This window comes from Acomys minous (genome assembly GCF_964271855.1).
Source record: "Acomys minous genome assembly, chromosome: 13".
NCBI lineage: Eukaryota > Metazoa > Chordata > Mammalia > Rodentia > Muridae > Acomys > Acomys minous.
This window is the reverse complement of record NC_140495.1, coordinates 56,400,405-56,416,740: the sequence shown is the minus strand read 5'-3', so window position 1 is coordinate 56,416,740 and position 16,336 is coordinate 56,400,405. Positions and strand designations below refer to the sequence as shown.

The 16,336-nt window shown below is 45.6% G+C and overlaps 1 protein-coding gene across 7 annotated transcripts in view; it reads right to left on the bottom strand.

The window, feature by feature from the left end:
• Window positions 1-4,330: 4,330 nt before the first annotated feature.
• The window catches only part of AFF3 (ALF transcription elongation factor 3), a 476,201-nt gene continuing 464,195 nt past the window's right edge, over window positions 4,331-16,336 (bottom strand). For 6 of the 7 annotated variants that reach the window (XM_084754113.1, XM_084754108.1, XM_084754112.1 and 3 more), the window contains 4 exons: window positions 15,348-15,441; window positions 11,439-11,491; window positions 11,094-11,317; window positions 4,331-8,247 (listed from right to left, as the gene is read on the bottom strand). In XM_084754113.1, the coding sequence (XP_084610239.1) occupies window positions 8,126-8,247; window positions 11,094-11,317; window positions 11,439-11,491; window positions 15,348-15,441 (493 nt within the window). In that variant the 3' untranslated portion in view covers window positions 4,331-8,125. The remainder of the gene's footprint in view (window positions 8,248-11,093; window positions 11,318-11,438; window positions 11,492-15,347; window positions 15,442-16,336) is intronic. The other variant, XM_084754109.1, reaches the window with a different exon arrangement.

The window sequence follows — 16,336 nt, the reverse complement described above, 5'->3', positions numbered from 1 at the left end:
CTTTGATTTTGGAAGACTGAATCCAAGTTGTCGGCTCCAGGAACGACATGAATAATCAATTGTCTCTCCAAGATAAGCAGCTACCCCCCATAATAAGGGAAGCAGCTGAGTTTTACATCCTGTCGCTAAGGTCAACTTCAAAGGCACAATGGTAACCTTTTACAGAGCCATGCAAACAAGTAATTGCTCCTCTTTCACAGGAGTATGTCCCCATGTCCTGCCTCAGAAAAGATGGCGGCCAACCAAGCCCCCAGCTGGTACAGCTCCTCCCAATGAAAATGTGCTGATACCCAGCACGCCCCACACCCCAGCCAATGTCTGACGTTCACATGTGTGACATCTTGGCCTCTTGTGGAAAGAAAGCAGAGTTTATATGAACTTAAATCAGGCCAAGACTCCAAGCAGTTCCAGCTACTGTTCTCACTGGGGAGAGAATGTAGAAGAGGTTTTTGGGAGTAGGAAATGGAGTTGTTGTTGTTTTTTTTAAAATAGCATTTCATGTTTATTTTGATTAAGCTCAAAGTGTTGGTTTAGAGATGCATGGGAGACACATTGGCCCTGAGTCTATTCAATATTTGAGAAGAACTAAAACTCCCTATGTGTAGAGCTTTGACCCTAGTGGTGTGAAGAACCGGTTGGGTCTGCATTGGTCACCCAGATGCTGGGGCCACAATGTTTGGTGTCTCGTTGGGTGCCGTAAAAAGCAGTGAGTCCTCATGTATGTTGACAGTCCTCTTTCCTGCCTCTGACTAAGGTTTCACCTGCAATTAAGTGATTATGCCGAACAGCCACCAGCCCACTAGAGAAAACCACCCACTTTCCCCTGAGAGGTTTACTCTTTCCAAGTCCTCTGTGACAGATCTTCTTTCTGAAGGCCAGGCCTCCCAGAGCAGCTGCCCCCCTCCCCCATGACATGTAAGATACTCATAAAGAGAACTCGGTCTCCCCATCTCCAGGGGAAAAAGCTCAAGAGCACAGGGCATGTATGACACTGGCCTGTGGATCTTGGGCTCCGTCACGATTCCTCAACTGCAGCATTGAGTGGCTATGGTAGTTTTCATGGCAGATAGTCAGATCGTGAACTCAAAGTTGTTTCTTCTCATTTTTTATCTGGCTACTACTGATGACTGAAGCCAGAACTAAGTGATGGAGAGGGTGGGGACCCAGGCATGACACCTCTGACTGTTCTGGTAGAGCCCTGCCTACAACCAGGAAGGACTCCTAATCCTGACAACACGCATGCGGAGTTCCATAGCAACTGCCCTCCCCGGATGTCCTTGCTGTTCACTTACGGGCTTGAGGGTGGGGTGGTGGCTACCCTGCTGTCAACTCTCGATCACATCAGAAAGTCCTATCTTCCACACCACACACCCGATGGCTGCCTCTTCATATGATAACACTTTTGCTGTGTATCTGAGGTGACACTAAACTCACCGTGGAGCCCAAGCTGGTCTTGGACTCACGATTCTCTTCGGCTTTGCAAGTGATATGCCAGCATTTGCGGTACGTGGTGGCGCTCGAAGGCTGCCGAGTGACAGCAATGGACCTGAACATGAGCATCCGATCTACCGCTCCTCATGCTTATGAAGCAGGGGAGTTGATGCGCTGAGCCCCACTTCACCGAGGCCAGCGAGGCGAGGAGGGCAGCTTTCCTCACAGGCTGTGTGGAGTGGAGGGAAGTGCTCAGGGACCCAGTTGCTGCTCTTCTGTGGTCTGTGGCATCAGTGACTTCCAGCTTTGCAGCTTTGTTTCCTTAAGCCTCACTGTCTCTTGGAATTGTTCTACTAAAGGGACAAGGTACTAACCCTGACTTACAGATTTTTGTTTGTTTGCTTTTTGAGATGGGGTTTCTGTGTAGCCCTGGATTTGACTGGTAGACCAGGCTGGCCTCGAGCTCCCTAGTGCTGGTGGAATGAAAGGTGTGCGCCACCACGCCTGGCTATATGATTTATAGAATTTTTACCTCAAAATAACAACAAAATCTGGTTCTCAAAAGGGGGTATTTTTGGAGTTGAACTGGAACCCCAAGGGATGAGTAGTCCCAGCATCTGCGTTGTTGCTGGAAAGGGACTTAGTAATGGCTGTGGGGATGTACTGAAAAAAAAAATCCATGGGGCTCTGTTTCAGGTCACCGATCTCTCAAGGACATGGCCTCATTTGTGGTACTCAGGCTCTCAGGTAAAGGGAGCAGAGGAGGCTCAAAGACCCTTATTTCAGACAGCGAGTGCCTTTGGCTACTGTGGGTGGAATGCCATTCCATCGAGTCACAAGTATTCCTGGGCTGAGGATTTTCTCTTTGCTCATTTGGTTATCTTGAAATAAAGAGTTCATAAGTATTGGTGAAAAATTTAGTTTTATGAAAAACAAAAAGCACTGAGGAAGTTGAATGCCATAGTGATTTTCATTAACAACAGTATTGTTTGAAAATCCCAAGCATGCATGATACTTTACATCTTGTCTGGGTACAAACCATTTCTCCATACGCTTTTCCTATTTCGAAAGCAAGTAGGGAACCAAGAGCTTGGTTTGGCTTTTTAGACCCCGTCAACACTTCCGATGCCTGTGGGCCCCGTCTGTATCTTGGATGCGTAGTTCTGTTTTGACTTGGGTTTAATACCTGCAATTTATCTTCCAGATCACTGTTTTTTAAAATTGGCTCTAAGAGACGAGCTTTCCAAATAATACACAGAGGGTTAATCCCTTGATCCCCATTACCACTGAGAGTTGTGACTGTAGGTCCCTCTGCAGCTGACCCCAAATTTACCCCTTGGTGTTGAAAGTGCCAATTAAGTAATAAAAACCAAAAACTGTGGACAGACATAATTAGTTTGAGAACAGAGTTTTATAAAGCGCCTCATGCCAAGCAAACAAATTGAGCCTTCTGAAGATGCACACAAGTGATGTGGGCAAGGAGAACAGGGTTCTCAGACTGGACCATCTCTGTGCTGTTTGTCAGGATGTGCTCTTCTAGGAACAGAGGAAACAAATTCTGGCTCCAAACTGTTGAGCTGCAGTTTATGTGATCACCCTTCACCTCATTAGAAATGCCTCTAAAGACCCTGGTCGGTCTTGGTTTCATTGAAAGTGGGATACATAGACAATTCTGTTAGGAATAGACTCCGAAGGTGTTGCCAACAAGTCATCCAGCAGGAAGGCCTTTCTTGCTTGGAAGGTTGCTGGGCATTTCTCAACCCACCTCTGAGAGAGCATCTCTCTCAGTGGTCCCTGGAACTACTAAGGACAAGCGCCCTGTCCTTGCTACCTCTGGGGAGCAGGTGGGCCCTTCCCTGTAGCTCTCTGCTCAGTTTATGAGGACTGAACTCAACTGTCTAACCTTATCTGTTTTATCTCCAGGCTATGTGGATTGTGTCAGATGGTGCAGTGGGGAAAGATTTCTGACCCTGAGGACACAGACTGCATCAGGTCAAGAAGTCATTTCACTTCTGTTATTTCTGTGTCTACAGCTTGGGAAGGAGAAGGAAGAGGGAGAGAGAGAAGAATGACAACAAGGCTGACGGATCGTCACCTACAGAGGCGCTAGGTCATGTCCTGGCCATTGCTCTAATATTTCAGCTCTTGGATCTAGACTTTTCTTACTTCCTTAAGCAAGTGTTGCAAACATTATTCCAATATGTTGTAGTCAGGGAATTGGCTTGTGCCACTGAGGAATGACCATTAGGGCAGCGTTTCAGGCCTACTACTTGAGTAGGCATCCATCTGTGTAGTTGTCAACAGGAACCTCTCCAGTCTCCTCCTCCTCAGTCTTTGGGATATTAGAGAGATAAAGCGAGGAGGGAGGAGAGGAGAAAGTGTGTGAGTGTGAGTGTGTGTGTGTGTGTGTGTGAGTGTGTGTGTGTGTGTGTGAGTGTGTGTGTGTGTGTGTGTGAGTGTGTGTGTGTCTGCCCAGAAGGACATATTTGGATATGGAAAACAGAAGTAGGAAACTACAGTTCTATTGAAAAATATCAGACGTAGCAATGATAGCCCATGGGAGCTACACGGAACCATCTGTGAGGGCTGGGGATGTAGCTCCATGGCAGAGAGCTTGCATAGCAGGTGCAAGGCCCTGACTTCAATGGCTAGGATAGAAGAAAGAAAGAAAGAAAGAAAGAAAGAAAGAGAGAGAGAAAGAAAGAAAGAAACAACAACAAAAACGAAGGGAGACAGACAGAGAGAGAACAGTCATGAAACAAGGTTGCCTTGGAAGAGATTCCAAGCTGGGAACCAAAATACTGCTTTGAAAAGATTTCAATTCTAAAGTTTCCTTGTAAAATATTAACAGAAACTGGTTAACTTTTTTTTTTAAATGTACAACTCGATTTCTCTTGCGTACAACATAAATCATTTAATGTATCATTTGCAGCCTTAGAAAGGCAGACATATTTAATCCAAGTCCGTTTATAAACTCCAATTTTGTTGGGTTAAAAACTGCAGATAAATTAAGTCACAATAACATCCTGTACATGCATTAAGGCTGGTGACGGCTAAAGTCTCTTGAATATCTACAAACAAGGAATCACACGCAGATCACGGAGTCTGAAGGGTGTCTACATCATTAAAAAAAAACTTGCATCTTTCTCTTTTCTTTCTTTCTTTCTTTTTTTTTTTTTTGGCAATACAGATTTCAACAGTAACTCTGGAAAACTGTGAAAATGCTATTTAAAAATATATATGCATATGTTACTGCACAGTTTCAAAGATGTGATTCATAAATAATGCCACTGCATTGATTAATTTTATAACAATGACTGCACTTCCAAGGTGATGTGAATACACAGTGACTTATGCTCAGTATTAGGCACTAGTAATATCTGTCAGGCATACTACAGTTTTATGTTAGCTGTATTGTACATATGTGTTTTTAAACGTATGCGTTCATACAACCTGTGTCTGTTCTGTATGGCTGTCAAAGATGTTATACAGCATACACACCATTGTTGAACAAACTGGAGTATGTTTTAGTGCAGGAAGTCTCATTGCATTGCACTCCATGTAGTCAAGCTGGGATACAATTTGTCAATTGTTTTGTATTTTTCCAGTACATCCGTCTTTAGACAGTGGGACAAGTTTCCATTTGTAATGTGAACATTTCCAAAAGTTTCTGTTTTAACCGGTCCTCTCTCTCCAGGCACATCTGCACCAGAGACTGATACGTGCAGATTTGTTTGGTCAGGAATACCTTTAGGCTACTCCCTTTCAAAGGCAATTCTAACATTGTGACAAAGGCTGCCATCGACTCAGGTCACGGGAGACAAGACCAGTTGGACTTTGGTGGAACATCTAATAGAAACAAGTGGAAATAAATGTTATGTTTAAATGTAAAACTCTCTGGAAGGATACAGATCACTGAGCTGTGGTCTTCAAGGGGTTGAGGGCCTGAGGTAACCATAGGATTACATTTTTTACATTTCATCATTATTCAAATGCCTTTAATGACCATGTAGGACTTTTACAGTCACAAAGCATAAGGAGCAACCCGACTTAAGCGAAGGACATGTTATGGATGACTTTCATGGCATTAAGTGGAAGATGGTCCCTTACCATTGTCAGCATTGAGCCCCACCAGGCGGAAGATGGTTTCTTAGTAAAATTACCTATACTGGGCCTGACACATGCTCCATGCATAAGGCAAGGGCCATGGCCTGGATGCTCCACTATGCCTGTCCCAGACTCCCCGAGACCAGTTTCTACAAGTTTTCCTTTTTACACAGGTCATCAGTGTATTCATCAAACCTGTGCTGGCACCACCAGCCAGAGGCCACCTTTGCAATTTGACAGGTTTCCCAGGGATGTGAATTGCATGGGTGTCACAACTAAGCTTACAACTTTAAAGAGAGGCAGGACCAGAAAAATCTCCCTAAGGCTGCACAGAGGCCCTGGAGGGCAGTCCTCTACGTGAGAGTGTGAACTTCTCACCAGAACTCACCAAGAGTAACTAAAACAAAGTCTCACTCCTGCACAAAAAGGAGGGTCAAATTTTCTTATATTCAGATTTTAAACACAGGACGGGATCACAAACCTGCTATCAGAGAAAGGAATGCAAAAAGCATGTTGTATAGGTAAGTACAAACGTGGAAATGGAGGTGTAATGTTCTCATTTCAAGAACCTGAACCCTAAACTCCTCTTGAGCAGTGATATGTCAGTGGCAAACCCCACACCTGACCCCATGGGATGGCTTACGACCAATACTGCAGATACTGCCTTCAAGCGTACAAGGGATCTGTACAATGTAATGAATTTCATGTTTAGACTTGTGTCCTCTCCCCCAAGATACCTTATTATTTAGTCACAAATATTGCAACACCTTCTAAAAAACATTTCTGGTCACAAACATTTGAAGTCCATGTACTGCTAAAAGTTTCAAGTGTTCAAGGTCAAAGCCAAGGGCAAACTCCACAGTTCAGTTTTAGAGCCAATCACCAAACCTGTTCAACTGTTTGTCTAGTTCTGAATCCACACTTGGAGCTGGGGAATGAAAGTGATCCTATTGGCCACCTACTGACAAAGATGACAAAATGGTAGTGTGAGCACAAACAAGCTCCACAGGGAGACAGTGGAAGCATGGGACACACACTTGGTGACGATGCGCTGCTCTGCAGGTGACCTTGTCTGTCTCCCTCTGGCTGACCTGGTACAGCTCTGTCAAGTAACTCAAGGACGTTAGCTTGTTTTTGAAAGTGTGGCAAGATATGCCTTGTTTGCAGGACTTGTTTCTTTATACTAATATTTCAGACCCACATATATTTAACAAGGAGACTAAATCCAGGGAATGACGAAACACGGGAAAACAAACTTAAAACAAAAACTGTAAACAATATGCTGAAAAACTAAAACATAAACTCAATAAAAAAAAAATAAAGATGAGGGCCACGGTCAGGACATGAACACATCAGATGAATAAGATACAAGCAGGACACTCGGTTGTTGCTACTCAGGGCTGTGGTCATCGCAGGGTTAACTTTCCCTGCCCTGTGAAGCAGCTTGTTAGCAAAAGCTCGGAAAAAATTCCCCAAATCAAAATGCACTCAAGGCCTGAAGTTGCACACTGTGCGTGTGTGCAGAGCAAGACTCAGGCAGCGTTACGGCGAGTGGCTCTCAGTCTGCTAAGCGACAGCCAGATCTGCGGAGGAGGGCACACTCCAGACGACCACGTCTTCATTTGACCGAGAAAAGTTGCATGAGAGCTACTGTAGAAAGAAGAGACTTGAAATGTACTGGCTGACAGCAGCCTTCCGGCTCTAGGGCCACAGAGTCACAGTGGCAGGAAGAGGAAATGCGTATGCCTTAGAGGGCTTATTGCCACAGGTGCGGGAGGGACTGTCTTTCTGAACCAGAATGGTCACTGTCACTTTTGTGGTTGCTGAAGCTTTTACTGAATCCTGGTGCCAATTTTACAGTATGTGGGGACAAGGCAAGGGAAGCCTGTGTGACTCCACTGGTTTATAATGTGTTTGGGAGGCGCGGGGTGGCAGGGGTGGGGCCGGGTGGGATGGGTTATTAGGGGAGGGGCAAGGCATTTGATGTCATGCAACCTAGTGAACTTGTGGCACAAAAATAACTGACTTGTTGATTTCATTATTCAATTACTCATTAATATACAACAACCAAAAGTGACTGGGGAATTGTACATAATACTGAAAGTAATCAATAATAAGAGATAGGTTCGACTCATCCGGCAGTTAAGCTTTCGGTGTGCTGGATCGCACCAGGTTCAGCAACACATGAGATTTTGGTGGAACTTTCTAAGAAGGCAATGGCTTAGCACTGGGGGTAGATGTGGGATGTGTGTGGGTGTGTGAGCACATGTGTGCTGCGGGGATTTCCTTCGGTGAGGAGCCTCTAATCATTTGTCAAGCCCTGGATTATAGCAACTAGACAAAGGAAGAGCTTCGATCTTACACACACACACACACACACACACACACACACACACACACACACGCAGCTTTGTACAAACCCACATCTAAACACATACAACCCAGAAAAAGGTCATTGTTGGATTCTCAGGATCTGTCCGCTGTGGTTTGGGAAAATGCCGTGGGCTGGTAACGTCAGCAGCACAGTGTCCGGAAACGTTGAGCCACCGAGGAGAAGAAAACACAGTCTGGCTCAAAAGTGTGGCCCCTAGGACAGGTGTGTGCTGCTCCGAAGCCAGTGCAGGCCTTGCTGGGAGTACTGGACCAGGTGTTCCATGCTGCTATGCAGGGTGACAGGTCCCATGAGCAGATCCAAGTCATTGAAGAACTCTAGGGGACAGAGAGATGTGTGAGGAGGGGTTACTGCCCGGAAGTCAGGGCCTGTATGACTCCAGCAACAATCTATGTGTGCTCTCAGTGCCCTCAGGCGTTCTCCATTGTTTATGTGGCTTGGCATTTCCCTGGAAGGAAATAAAACCTGACATCCAAATAAATGACTGTTATTTGCACTATTTATGTACCCAAGTAGCAAAGGTAGAAAAATGCTTTTCACTCAATGTCAGCGCGATTCTCTCTCACCATTATTTCACTATCAACTGACATGGGCTGAGGCCTTGGTGGGGGTCCCAGGAGTGCAGCCCCAGGACAGTGGGTCTGCCAGAGGTCAGCACAGAGCCGATACCTCTGTTGATGTCATCTCTTGGCTGGGTGTTCTCTGTGTCTGCTTGCTCCTTTACTTGGTCCCTGGGTACTTTCTGGGAACAGTGTGCAGAGGGAGGGAAAGACCAGCCAGATGAATCACGTGCGTGGTGAACAGACACAAATTCCCATGGCAGCTCTGCTGTCATACGTGTCACTGAGTGGTGCTCCTCAGAAAGAAGTGGCTGAGACGGTGTTGTCAAAGTCTGTACCCTGCACATGTCACTGAGACCCCTGGTAGGAGGCACCCAGCAGGCTGTGGGCAGTGTCATCTGGAGCCTGGCTCGCTCATGGTCTCAGCCAGGGCGGGACTATCTCGATACACTTGTCTGCTTTACCTAACCCACGTGAGAGATCCACTTTGCCCCTACTTCAGCCACTGAACTATGTAGCTTTCAAAATCGTCTTCTGCACTAGTTCCTCTAATAAGCTTCCCCTGGTGGCCTGGTGGCCGCCTGTCATTCCCTCTGGGTTTTCAAGGTGTCCCACCATGGAACTTATATCAAGCATTTCCTATACCCATCTGTCCCATCCATTCCTCACCCCTGCGGTCACTCTCTATGCACTTGTAGTTTTGCACTGTCATAGGCTCAGAACTAAATCTCACTGTCAGCAAATGAGCTTGATTGACATTCTCACCTGTGTCTGGAGGGAGAGGAGTCAATTGTTCAATCACATATTAAGATACAGTGGGGTATAGTGGCCTGTAATTCCAGTACTCGAAAAGCTGAGGCAGGAGGATCATCATGAGTTTTAGGCCAACCTGGGCTACATGGAGAGTTTGGAACCTGCTTTGGCTACCTAGTGAATTCCAGGCCAGCCTAGGCCTTGTTACAGAAAGCAAAACAAAAACAACAAAAAAGAATCTTTACTCACTGACCTTCCCCCAACTTAACTCTCTCTTAGAAATGTAATCATAAAACAATGATTTATGTAAGAATAATAACGGCAACATTATTTGTCACAGTAGAAAAAACCCCTAAAAGTAACCAGTATCTGATAACAGGAGGATGGGCTGAGAAATCACGCTACCTCACTGCTCTATAAGCGCTGTATGTCACTCACTTGCTACTATCACCTGAATATCGCAAAGGGCAGGCCACAATTACTGATGTGAGAAACACTGGATTCAATGTAGCGAAAAGACAGACACCAAACCTGCATACACACTGGGCGTGGTGGCGCACACCTTTAATCACAGCACTCAGGAGGCAGAGGCAGGCGGATCACTGTGAGTTTGAAGTCATCCTAGTCTATAAAGTGAGCCCAGGACAGCCAAGGCTACACAGAGAAACTCTGTCTCGAAAAGTCAAACCAAACCAAACCAGACCTAACCAAACCAGACCTAACCAAACCAAAAAACCCCAAACCCCAAAAAACTGCACACACAGTTTCCCATGCTTTGCCAGGAACAATGAACATTTGGGGAAGAAAGACTAGAAGAAACTTAGAACCTTGACAGTTGTCAGTTCCTAGTAGTAAGATTTCTGACCACCTGTTAATGTCCTAAAAACCTTTGCCTCTGTATCTTCCTAGGTTCCACAAATTACCCATTGCTCCATTAAAGTTTTATTATTGAGAGAGAGAGAGAGAGAGAGAGAGAGAGAGAGAGAGAGAGAGAGAGAGAGAACAAGAGAGGGAGGAGGAGAGGAGAGAGGCACTTAGGCATACATGTGGCAGCCAGAGGACAACTTTTGGGAGTTGGCTTTCTCCTTCTACTGTGGGTTCTCGGGAATGAACTCAGGCTGTCAGGCTTGTGTCCACTGAGCCATCTCATTGATCTATAGTGCATCTACTGTCAGCAAACTGACCAAACCAACCAACCAAACAATCACCCCAAAACCCAATCCCCCAAAAAAACAACAAAAAAAGTTTTAAAATAATTCACTACTACATGTAAGATAGTCTCTTCTGAGTTGTAAGCAAGTAACACTTTTTTTTTTTTTTGAGACAAGGTCTTATTTATGAAGCCCAGGCTAGCTTGGAATTCCTTTGTAGCTCAAGCTGGACTCGGATTTGGTGGTCTTTCTGCCTCAACTTCTGAGTACCACAGCTATAGGATTGTACCACCAAGCCTGGCTAGCAGCTTAGACAGTGAAAAGCTGGTACGTCGACATCTGTGTCTGCATCTCTCCCTGTGTCTGCACCTACATCTGCGTGTGTGTGCATCTAACTGACTCCACCTGCTCTTCCACAGCAAGGGTAAAAAGCAGGGCATGCCGCAGGTGCCAGCCTTTTCTTTCTCCTTTCATAAACCATGAAACTTGATCGCCCACGCCCCTGGGGCAGAGCTCCGCGTGCCTAGGCGAGTCCCCATTCCCCACGGGTTGCGCACACTCGCCCACGCCCCTGGGGCAGAGCTCTCCGTGCCTAGGCGGGTCCCCATTCCCCACGGGTTACGCACACTCGCCCACGCCCCTGGGGCAGAGTTCCGCGTGCCTAGGCTGGTCCCCATTCCCCACTGGTTGCACACGCACCTCTGTTCTCCTTGGCCAGGTTGTCAGCCATCTCCCAGTAGTCATAGCTGTGGAGGATGCTGTTGGTGATGCTGACGTGATTGGCGGCCATCTGGTGAATGCGCTGGGGGATGCTGACGATGGTTGACGGGGACAGGGTGTTGGAGCTGGAGAGGCTGCCCTGAGACCCCACGGAGCTGGTGGGAGAAGGGTTGGGAGACATGGGGGATGGGATTCCAGTGCTCCTGGAAGAAGAGGGGTAGAAAAGCCAGAGTGGAGAGGTCGGGAGCGGGCAATGCGGGCAGCCCCTCGGGGCGGTGCATCATGCAATGCATCGTTTATTGCATTTGGGAAATGTGAACTTACTTGCCACTGGACCCCCATGGAGATGGGGCTTGGGTAGCAGCTTTTGATGAATTCTGCGGGGAAATAAAATAAAAGTGTGGACAGTGAGTGCCATTGGCTAACTAGACAGGGGACAGTGGCGTATTTTCGGGCTACTGACAATAATCACTAAAGATACTGTAGGTCAGTACAGACTCACCGAAACCAGATCTGGGGAGTTACAATCACAGGCCCTTTTCTCCTTCCGTGGAAGTTAGTGTGTATGAATGAGTGTGCACACGTGTGTGTGCCCACAAGTGCCTTAACCAACAGAGGCTTTCACACTTAAATTTTAGGTACCACATTATCCACAATTGTAACGCTCCATTGAATGCTGAATCAATCCAGAGTTTTTCATTGGAAATCAGCCTAAATTTTCTGAATGGAGTGGGAACTTTTTCCCAGTTCAAGATGAGAAAGCCTTATATCTAAATTTAGGGAGTATTTACAGAGGCTTTTGAAGGAAGTATGTCATTAAATCCTATTGTTTTAAATTATGAAGTTTAAAATTATTCCTCTTAATGCTGGGTGTGGTGGTGCACGCCTTTAATCCCAGGACTCAGGAGGCAGAGGCAGGCAGATCTCTGAGTTTGAGACCAGCCTGGTCTATATTACTGAGTTTCAGGACATCCAGGGCTACACAGAGAAACATTGTCTTCAAAAGCAACAACAGCAACAAGAACAACAATGAAAGATTTCTCAAAAAGGAATAAGAGAATATTCTTAAAGTGATAGCTTCAAATATTTCCTAACTTAAATTTTAAAAATTCTGACATTTACTGAGACAATATTATTAGCAAATTATTAGTAAAATTAATTAATTGTACTGAGAGGTTTCATTATGACATAATCTGTTTTATTTTTTATTTTTTGGTGGTGGTGGTGGTGGTTTTGAGTACTGAGCCCAAGGTATAACAGGAAAGCGCGCTACCCTTTAGCTCTACTGTTAGCCCGTGACTTACTTAGATAGTCTGGTTTAGGACATTACATTTCATGTGCTAGGCATTTGCAGAGGGCATTTAAAGCTCTCCTGATTAGGAGTGTGGCTTAGTCACAGATTGCTTGACTGATATATTAAGTTCCTGGGTTTGAGCCCAGGTACCTCAACAAAGCAGAGACAAACAAGCAATAAATACATTAATATAAACAAACAAAAGAGACTAAAACAATTTTAAAATATCTTACATGTGTATTGTATGAAGGTGAGTGTGTGTGTGTGTTTGTGTGTGTGAGTGTGTGTGTTTGTGTATGTGAGTATGTGTGTTTGTGTATGTGAGTGTGTGAGTGTGTGTGTATATATGTGTGTATGCATGTGCACTTGAGCAGGAGAGCATGCTGTGACTATGTAGAGGTCAGAGGACAAATTATTGGGAGTCAGCTCTCTCCTTTCACCATGTAGGGCCTGGAGATTGAACACGAATCATCAGGCAGGCTTGATGCCAAGTGTCTATCCACCCAGGAAGCACACCAGCCCAAACCAAAAAGCTTGGAAAGTGTTTTCTTAATCAAGAGAAGTTGCCAAGTGCAGTCAGCTTTCCTGTCTGAGAGCCTGATCTGCTTTCTTGGAGAGCATACACAAAAATTAGGGGAAGTGACAATCTTTATGAGGTGCTCGCAATTCTCCCTTCTAGGGACAAGAAACCACTCCTGGTGATTTCTAAGGACGTGCTTCCAGCGGATGGAGTGTCATGAAGTCACTGGCTGCCCAGTTTCAGTGCAGAAGCTACCAAGACAGCAAGAATTGGCCTCTTAGGCTCACAGTGAGTGCAGACACAGGATGGAATCACAAGCTGCCACTTTCACCTGACTCATGGAGAAAGTTATAATAAGAAGAATGCCATCCTGGGAGACCCTCTCTTTGCCTGCCAGAATGGTTCCGACACGCCTAGCTCCTTCTAATCAACACTCTGGATAGGAGAAGACAATGTGGAAGAGAGAGAGAGGTCTGGGGTTTGCAGAGAGAGTTTAAGGAAGGATTCCAAATGGGACGGAAGTCTTCAGGCTCTTCCCGTACTTATGAGCACCATGACCGAAACACACTGGTAGATATGACGTCTCCTCAGAGGCATCACGTGCTGCTAAAGCATATTCTACACAGACAATCATCACTGTCACTTGAAGGCTCCAGGCCCCAAACTGTATTTAAATGGTCCTTGACATCTGGCACAAAGGGCACCCACTAGGTACAAACCTTCAACAGGAAGGACAAGTTTAGGAGACCCACTAAAGGCGTGTGGTCAGAAGGGTCATCTCTGAGGTGTCCTGTCACAAAGATGGTGGTGAATGCTTTCTCTAAGTGGCGGCATTTAACAGGTGTGCAGTGTACAATAAATCACCGTGTATGCTGATAAAACCCGCCATTTAAAATATACTTAAAAACGTAGACTCGATGGAAAACAAACGCCAATTACTCCTGGAGGAGAAACTGATTTTCTGTTCTGTTCTCTGTCTATTTTGTTCATATTTTTAGACTTGATATAAAGATTAAAAACTACTTTTTTTCCCCCTTCAAGACAGGGTTTCTCTGCCTAGCTTTGGCTGTCCTGGACTTGCTTTGTAGACCAAGTTGGCCTCGAACTCACAGAGATCTGCCTGCCTCTGCCTCTCAAGTGCTGGGATTACAGGCATGCACCACCACGCCCAGCTAAAAACTACTTTTAATTCCTTAAAAGTTCATCAGAATTCACTAGGATCATAGAATCCAGCTTACTTATTTATTCAAGCATCTTTGTTTTTACTTTGCTATAATATTTCATCTCTTAGGCTCTGATTTGCTGACAGTCACTGTCTTTGCTCCCACCCCATGTGTGAGTGTGTGTTTGAGATTGGTCTCACTATATATATCTGATTGTCCTGGAACTTGCAGTGATCCTCCTGTCTCTGCCTCCTGAGAGCTGGGATCACAGGCAAGCCCACCAGGCCTGGCAAAAAGACTGATTTTGTGAAGGAAGATCTATCTCTATGCCGGATCTCATGACTGCAGTGGTCAGTGGGCCAGGAAAGCCCCCTCACCGGTCCTCAGGGGTCATTGCATCTGCACAACTGGAAAGGCGGCAGTGAGCTAGACACGGCCCAGCGCATCTCCCCATAGCCTGGACATCAGCTAGTCTCTCAGACAGGCAGGTTAACAAGAAGGGATTAAAACAGATGACTCTGTTCATGTGTGTGTGTGTGTGTGTGTGTGTGTGTATGTGTATGTATGTGTGTGTGTATATGTGTGTGTGTGTGACAAAGGAATGGGAGAGACAGCAATGTATGTTGTGATTTCAGACACACAGAGAAGAGGCCCACAAATTTTGAACAAATTGCTAACTTCAGGTCTGCTTTGCAACAGTGCATCAAAAAGGTGCTTTGCATTTGTTTTGCTAGCTTTGTATTCTTCTAGTGGAAACAATTTAATTTTCTGAGATAAAACTTGTCATGGCTGTTACTCAATCTCAGTCATCACACTGCTACTGAGGGGCTCTGAGCTATAACAAGCCGTTTCCTATCTTTAGCGATAGCCTTTCAATCAAAGACTAGTTCAGCTACTAGAGACGAACCCAGGGGAGTGGCTCTAATTAGTTACCTCCAAGAATTCTACAAGGACATAGTAATTATGTTTGTTCTAAAGACCGATCCCCAGGGGGCGGGAGGGGGTGGTGAGTAATTGGACATTCTTTGTTTAGAGGCTGTAAAAATAAGGACACAAAGGCAGAGGGGACAAGCGAACTGAGATCTCAAGGCCCATTCTCTGGAGCCCTACAAGTGTGCCACGGGGTGATTTTGGACAACAGAGAAGGCAGGCTTAGCCTCAAGGCAGTGGACGGATGAGGCACCTCGGAGGTGCCTCTGTCAGGGAGGCAGCCCAGCACGAGGAGCCGTGGCGCTCTTGTTTGCTAGAAATAGTACCTTGAAATAGTCGATAAGTGCTTTCGAGTACTTTACAGCATGGTCCCGTTTAAGTCGAAACATCCGCCAGTATAGGAGAGCCAGGCACCGGTAACTGCGGTAGAAGAGGAAAGACGTGTGTCCTTCACAGTGAGGCTTCAGAACAAATCCTATCATCTCCGACTCAACGTCTTGATGACACTTATACCTCTAAAATGTTCCCATATTAAGTATATTTATGGGTATTTGCTGTTCCCTTTGTTCAAAAGCCATAAATCAGAATTCCAAGGAGGCACTCCATACTTGTATTTACCACCAGATGATGTGTAAGTAGTAACAGCTTTGTTGGGAACAGGGTCTGGCTGCTTTCTTTTCCCACCACCAGAGGGCAGTGTCTCTCCATGAGAGGCCCAGGGAGCGCTAGCACACTGCCTGCACTGCTTTACTGGGTGAGCTATTGGCCTTGCAGACAGGACAGCAATTGCACAGATTTTTATTACCTCTGCTTGTTAACGCCTTACTAGATTGTAATGAGTTCAAATAAAGTGCATTACAACCACAACAGAAATGCTAATCTGAGGCTAGTTACACTTGTTCATTTCCTACAGTGTTTTGTATAATTACTTATACATATATTCCAACATTAACTGTTAATCACCGTCAACTTATTAATCCCATCACGGTACGTCAATAAAGAAAAGGGCATATTTAGCATTTCCTCAGACCAATTCTCTCTTTCCTGGGGCTGCCCTCTCACAACTCTTCCCCAGCTGAGATCGGGTATTGACGTGCTAGAACCCCAACATGCTCAGTACAACTTGACCCAGCTCTCTGGCGCTTTAAACTCCAGACGGAAGCATGTCAAACAGCCCAAGCCTCTCTTGTGACTACGTTGCTGCTGTTGTGCCGTCTGAGATTCCGTCTCATCTTCTATGCCACAGATTCGATCTAGAGCCTAGTGAACCTGCTGACAGCAAAAAGCACTCTGGACGCACAGATGTAAGAGAGAC